The sequence below is a fragment of the Neofelis nebulosa genome, chromosome 4, assembly GCF_028018385.1.
Source record: "Neofelis nebulosa isolate mNeoNeb1 chromosome 4, mNeoNeb1.pri, whole genome shotgun sequence".
Classification (NCBI taxonomy): Eukaryota; Metazoa; Chordata; class Mammalia; order Carnivora; family Felidae; genus Neofelis; species Neofelis nebulosa.
The window spans coordinates 24,353,286-24,359,389 of NC_080785.1; the positions used below are offsets into that span (position 1 = coordinate 24,353,286).

Here is a 6,104-nt window from a genome sequence, read left to right on the forward strand (position 1 = left end):
AGGCCCCGAACGCTGCCTCGGGGCCTGGGAGGGCCAGAAACACACACAGCAGCTCAGTCCCACTAGAAGGCGTGTTATTTCGTCTTCTCTCCCCTAACTCCACTGCCCGGCCAAGGTCAGAGAGCCAGGTCCCGGGGGTCAAGCAGTGCGAAGGCCCCATTCTTTCGGAAGAATGATTCGATGCGGCACATCTTACAGGAGACCAGTTCTTGCTTCACCGGGGGGCCTGGGAAAAAATGTCAGAGGCCAGGAATGATGGGTCCTGGGAAAGGGAACTTGGCCAGAGCATGGGAGCCCTGCCTTCCTAGCCCTAGGAATCTGCCTGTATTGTATCCACTTTGTATCCTTTGTGAAGGAATAAAAAGTGCTTCTGAGGAATGGGAGCTGTGGGCAAACTAAGGAGCTGGCTGGGTGCCCAGATCAGCAGTGAGGGCAGAACCAGCCAGTCAGCCATGTGCCATTATTTCCCCCACCTCAGGGTCCTCTGCAGAGTGGGTGGTGGGACACCCAGCACTGCTTATCGTAGGGACAGAGCTAAACGTCTCTGGGAGAGACAGGGCTTCCTTCTACCTCCTGTTCCCCTGGGACTTGCTTCCTGCTTTTGTTGGAAAACTCTTTCCTCTCCCTTTAGCACCCTGGGGAAAGTGGGGGGAATTTTTTAGGCAAAATGTCAACTGTGTTTATCCCAACCATCTACCTGTGGGTGGCATTCAAGCCTGTGGAGAAAAACCCATGACTGCGTAGTCTCACTTGAAATTCATGACCACAAATAGCAAAGGGACGGACGCGGCGTCACCCAGCAATCCCGCAACACTCCCTGGTGTAGTCCCTTTCCCATGCCATAACTTCATCTCCCACTACACCGCTGTCTCCCCACTCTCTTCCCTGATAAGGACCACTGACCCAGCCTCCCAGAAAAAGCAGACTCAGTCCAGATGGATAGCCTTCCCACCAAAACCGTCTCCCCTACCCTTCTCTGTGCCCCTGGCCTCTCCTGTCAGATTCCAGCACCTGGAGATCCCTGGATGAGCTTGTCCCACCTCAGGCTTTAAATAGCACCTATATTCTGCTGCCCCCCAATGTGCACCTTCAGCTCCGACCTCACTCCGGAGGGGGGACTTCCGTACACAGCCACTGCACTGGCACCTCCAGCCTGGCCGGGGCTGATCTGTCTTCACACCCCCTCCAGCCCTGCTCCTCTGTCTTCCCTGTCCAGCTGCTTGAGCCAAACACCCGCGCTTCGCCATGGCTTTCTGTCTCCTTCTGTCATTCAATCCATCAGTAGGCTTCAGGGATTCTTCCTCCAAAACATAGCCTGAATCTACCTCAGCTCTACTGCTAATCACCCTAGCCCAAGCCATTATCCTCCCTGCCAGGATAACTCAAAATAGATGCAGACCTCATCTGCCAGAGCGGATTCTTTCTCTGAAAAAGCCATTACTTACAGAACAGTTAGTATCCTATCAGTACCATTCACCTGCTTAAAACTCTCCACGGCTTCCTCTCCCACTTGGGTTCCTCCATTGTGTCACTTAGCTTCCAGCCCTTAGGTCGGTCCTCCGAGAGGCCTTTCCTGACATCCCATCTAAAACGTCTCATGCCGCCTGCCCCTCTCCCCCATCACTCCCTAGTGTCGTCATGGAACCTGTCCTTCTCAGATGTTTCCTTTGTCTTATGTTTACGGCCTGGACCCCCCGCGAGAATGGACACCCCCATCCGCGTGTCTTGTGTGCCTAGGGCCGACAGCATGGCCTGGCTCATGGCAGGAGCTCCGTGTTTGTGAAGTGAATAATCTCTGGGAGGTTGGGGCTCACCCAGCTGCCAGCCGTATATGAAGTTGGTGGTGATGGGGAAGAGGTAGCGCATCTCTGGCACGTCCAGTTTTCGGGTGTTGAGGTAGCGGCAGCGCCCCTGGAAGTCGTGGGAGATGCCTTCATACAGCAGGGCCCGGGTGGCAGGCAGTACCGGATACATTTCAGACTGAATGGGCGTCTCCAGGGGAGGGCCGGGGGTCGTGGAAGGCACCGCTTTGGGGGCAGGTGGGGGTGAGAGTGGGGCTTTGGGGTGCAGGGTGGGCAGCGCGAGGGGTAGGCGGGCTGCAGCCTTAGCCTTCTGCTTGGCCTTCACCGTCGACCCGTACTTGCGGTGCCATTCACAGCGAAACATCTTCTCCCTCAGATATTCCTCCTTCCAGAAGTTCTGCCGCAGCGTATCCATGTTGAGTTGCCGCGACATGGTAGCAAGGGCAGGAGAGGTAGCAGGGTGGCTGCAGCTGAGGGGTGAACACAGGAGGCAGAGTCCTTCGGACAGCAGGTGGCTGCCACGGACAGTCACCCGGCAACCAGGCCTCACCTCACATAGGGCCAGGGTTCTATTTGCCATGCCCTTAGCAGACCACAAGCAGACCTCGATCCACAGGCAGCCTCAGGCCAGGGCCCGCCAGAGAAAGGCCTCGATCTCCAAACCTCTTGCGGGATCCGGGCTCAGTCTCGTATCACAGGCCTTTAGGTTTCCTGTGTTTCTGCTTCCAGCCCCTTGGGGTCAGGTCCCCTCCCAGCCCAAGAGACTGAAGTGGGGGAGCCAGAGGCCTGGACATAAGCCTCCTCCCGCTCCTCCCCACCAGAACTGGTCACTTGATTCAGAGGACCCATCCCTGAGTTATGACCTCCTGGGACAATCTTCCTGGTGCAACTGTTCTATGCCTATATCTTTGGCAGAAGCTTTTCCAGCCCTGCCAGTCGAATCTCCCCAAGAGCCTCATCCCACGCGTGTCCTTTCTAGCACCCAGCCTCAGTTTGGAGAGAAACAATAACGTTACTTTAATTTAACATCAACAATGACACCGTGTAACAGCACAGGGAAGAGGTGGTGGAGAGAAGACACTCAGGCTTCCTGTTCCCTAACCAGCCTTGACCTCAATGGCAGAGCCCCAGCAACCTGGAAGCACCTCACCTAGCCTCTTAATGGAGTGGGCAGGGGCACGGGAATTGGAAATCAGAGGCTCAAAACTCACAGAAGGACTGAGGGCAAGCCTGGGGAGGAGCTGCCTGGCTGTAGGGAGGGCCCTAGCGCAGGTCTTCGGCTGTGAACATGCCCCGGGCCCGGCGCAGGATGGAGTCCTTGGCGGCATCATAGGGGTGCTCCTTGGACGGGATCTCCAGGACGGCTGGGATGGAGCGCTGGTGGGCGTCGAGCGCGTGCCGCACCATCTCTGCGATGTACTGGTTGATGAGGATAATGCCGATGTCATCCCGGTTTAGAAACTGCCTGTTGGGAGAAATGAGAAGGGAGCCCACTCCGAGGTGGTGAGGCCGGGCGGCGGAGGCAAATGTGCTTGACCCAGCGAGTGCAGAGGCCAAGGGCAAAGGTTGCTAGACCGAACTCTCTCCATTCTAACCAGAACCAACTTCACTCAAAATCTAGGGGCCCTGGCTGTCAGGGGTAACTTCCACCTCCCCTGCTTGGAAGGCTCCCAAGTGAGCTGGTGCTGAAGATTAGGGCACAGGCTGATGTGACCTGTACGCTGCGTTTGTGTGAAAAAGAGAGAGGATAAGAATATGTATGTCTGTCCCTAGTATGTACATTTAAAAAAGCAGGAAGATAAGGAATGAAGCGCTTCCAGGGGCAGAGAAGGGAGGTAAGGAAGTGGAAATAGATGGGGGTAGGAGTGAGACTTCTCAATATGTATACCTTTGACATATTAATTTGCAAACCACACGAATACCTTAACTTTTCAAAGGAAAACAATTTCTTTAAAGGGGCTGATGAGACCACTAAAGGCCTTAAGGTCTATGCTGAAGTTTGGCATGAGCTAAGAATACAACATAGGAAGAGGAAAATCATCCTTTCCCCACAGAGAGGACCTAGCACTGGGATCTTCCTTTCTTGTAATCACCCAGGCATTAATATATTAAAAACTACTGGGGCGCCTGGATAGCTTAGTCAGTTAAGCAACCGATTCTCGGTTTCAGTTCAGGTCATGATCTCACAGTCTGTGGGATGGAGCCCTGTGTTGTGCTCTGTGCTGACACTGCAGGGCCTGCTTGGGATTCTCTCTCTCTCTCTCTCTCTCTCTCTCTCTCTCTCTGTCTCCCTCCCTCCCTCCCCTGCTCACACACTGGCATGAGCTCCCTCTCTCTCAAAATAAATAAACATTAAAAATATATATATCTATAAATAAACTATTTTTGCTGAGCACTTGCTCTGTGCCAGGCACGAGGGCCAGTTAGACTTGATGACTGATCTCTGGGTCCCTTTGGATGGAAACATGGAATGGTCTTGGAGTAAAATCTGTCCTTCTCCTATGACAACTTGGGTCACTTTACCAGAATGCTTAGAGATCAGGCCAGTTCAGGGCCTATCATCCCCAGGCAGCAGGATCCAGTCTCAGCCAGCAGCTCAAGGCTGGACTGTTTAGGGGAAAACAGGGGAGAGTGGCTTGTTCCTAAGACTTGGCAACAGGGGCCTTAGAGAAGGGGTGAGAAAGCACAGGGGGCTGGCATCCTCGTTTCAAGTCACCAGGACACCTCCTGAGTTAAGGGACATGCCCACATCCACACTATGAAGCTATCACTCTTGACCCAGAGCAGGAAATGAGGACTTCAAATGCAAGGTCTTTTTGCTAAATTCACTTATTCTGGTGGCTTTTTAAAAAGATTCTTTAAAAAAAGTTTTTTTAAATGTTATTTTTGAGAGGGAGGGAGGGAGAGAGAGAGAGAGAGAGAGAGAGAACGAACAAGTCGGGGAAGGGCAGAGAGCGAGGGAAACACAAAATCTGAAGCAGGCTCCAGACTCTGAACTGTCAGCACAGAGCTCCATGTGGGGCTCGAACACACGAACCGGGAGATCATGACCTGAGCCGAAGTCGGACGCTCAATTGACTAAGCCACCCAGGCACAAACCCCCCCTTTTTAAAAAAATTTCATTTGTTTTTGAGAGAGAGAGAGAGACAGACAGACAGACAGAGTGCAAGTCGGGGAGGGGAAAAGATTCTTATATTCTCTGTACTGATCATGCCATACGCACATGAAGTTTTTCTTCTTTTGATTAAAAAAAAAAAAAAAAAAGGCAAGGTCTTAGCACAAAGTAGGATACAGTCCTAATATTCTGCAGGCTATGCTCAGGACAATGGGAAATTCCAAGACTGAAGACTGTGGACCTGGCTTAAGAGAGTTTGGCCTAGGGTTCAAATCTCCACTCCCTCTCTTCCAAATGGTGTGACTTTGGAATGTCCCTTAACCTCTCTGAGCTTTAGTTTTCCCACTTGTACGTGGGAATAATAACCCCTACCTTACAGGATGATTGTGAGCCTCTGAAGGGCATGAAAATACAAGAAAGCCCGACCCCACTGCCTAGGTGTTCGCTCAGTGTGTGGTTCCTTTAGGGGTCAACTCCCAAAAGAGCTGAGGCAGGTCCCAGGGGCCGGTTGGGCCGAGGGGCGGCGCCTGTCACGAGCTCTGTTCCCCTTCTTTCCTGACACACAGTCATATGAGGGATGAGCTCGTGGACCTGACATAACCCGGGTCCCCCGGAGAGCAGAAAGAGAACTTGGGGCACAGAGGCCTCCCCCGGAAGGGCGGCCGGACCGACTTCCTTGACCCTCGAGGGCAGGGTCTGGAAGCGCCTCTCAGGCCCCTACTGCCGGGGCTCCGAGCTGCCCCCACCTATTCCCCTCGCTCCGACCCGAAGCAGAGGGACCCATTCAGGCCTCACGGGCTACCGTACCGGAAAGTGTCTTCGATCTCATTGATGGTTGTATCCTTCTCCACCACCAGGAAATTAGGGTGGCGGTTCTTGTTAAGCTCCCCTATGCCGCCCAAGAGGAAGCCAGTAACTGTGTCCTCGTCTCCGATCACCGCAATTAGCTTCCCCCTACCCGCCATTCTCGCAGACAGATAGAGCTCAGTAGAGACGGCCTGAAGTCCCCGAAGCCCCACCCCCGCAGTGCGCCGCCTTTTCAATCGCACCTCCACCCTTTAGACCTGCGCAGTTCACCACTCCGCCTCCGGGACATGCGTATTAATAGAAACGCGGCCTCAATCTGAATACGCCTGCGCCGTAAAGAGAGGCCCGAACCTGGGGACTACGAGTCCCAGAAGGACGTG

The 6,104-nt window shown here is 53.7% G+C and overlaps 2 protein-coding genes and 1 long non-coding RNA gene across 3 annotated transcripts; all 3 read right to left on the reverse strand.

The window, feature by feature from the left end:
- Window positions 1-53: 53 nt before the first annotated feature.
- SPMIP1 (sperm microtubule inner protein 1) lies at window positions 54-2,667 on the reverse strand. The gene is made up of 2 exons (XM_058724352.1): window positions 1,815-2,667; window positions 54-226 (listed from the first exon to the last, which is right to left on the reverse strand). Exons 1-2 carry the CDS (start codon window positions 2,380-2,382, stop codon window positions 117-119), a joined length of 678 nt encoding a protein of 225 aa, XP_058580335.1. The 5' UTR covers window positions 2,383-2,667; the 3' UTR covers window positions 54-116.
- Window positions 2,668-2,794: 127 nt separating this feature from the next.
- Window positions 2,795-5,982, reverse strand: ATP6V1F (ATPase H+ transporting V1 subunit F). The gene is made up of 2 exons (XM_058724353.1): window positions 5,725-5,982; window positions 2,795-3,267 (listed from the first exon to the last, which is right to left on the reverse strand). The coding sequence occupies exons 1-2, from the start codon at window positions 5,880-5,882 to the stop codon at window positions 3,066-3,068; spliced, it is 360 nt and encodes a 119-aa protein (XP_058580336.1). The 5' UTR covers window positions 5,883-5,982; the 3' UTR covers window positions 2,795-3,065.
- LOC131509014 (uncharacterized) lies at window positions 4,946-5,718 on the reverse strand. The gene is made up of 2 exons (XR_009260261.1): window positions 5,290-5,718; window positions 4,946-5,039 (listed from the first exon to the last, which is right to left on the reverse strand). It is a non-coding gene; the product is annotated as an uncharacterized LOC131509014 (long non-coding RNA).
- Window positions 5,983-6,104: the final 122 nt, after the last annotated feature.

Excerpts from the sequence above, each read along its gene's own strand:
- SPMIP1 (XM_058724352.1), bottom strand. The coding sequence starts at position 2,382 with ATGGCAAATAGAACCCTGGCCCTATGTGAGGTGAGGCCTGGTTGCCGG. Across the intron at positions 227-1,814 it reads CATATACGGCTGGCAGCTGG|GCCCCCCGGTGAAGCAAGAA; the intron begins GTGAGCCCCAAC and ends ATTTTTTCCCAG.
- ATP6V1F (XM_058724353.1), bottom strand. The coding sequence starts at position 5,882 with ATGGCGGGTAGGGGGAAGCTAATTGCGGTGATCGGAGACGAGGACACA. Across the intron at positions 3,268-5,724 it reads GAGATCGAAGACACTTTCCG|GCAGTTTCTAAACCGGGATG; the intron begins GTACGGTAGCCC and ends TTCTCCCAACAG.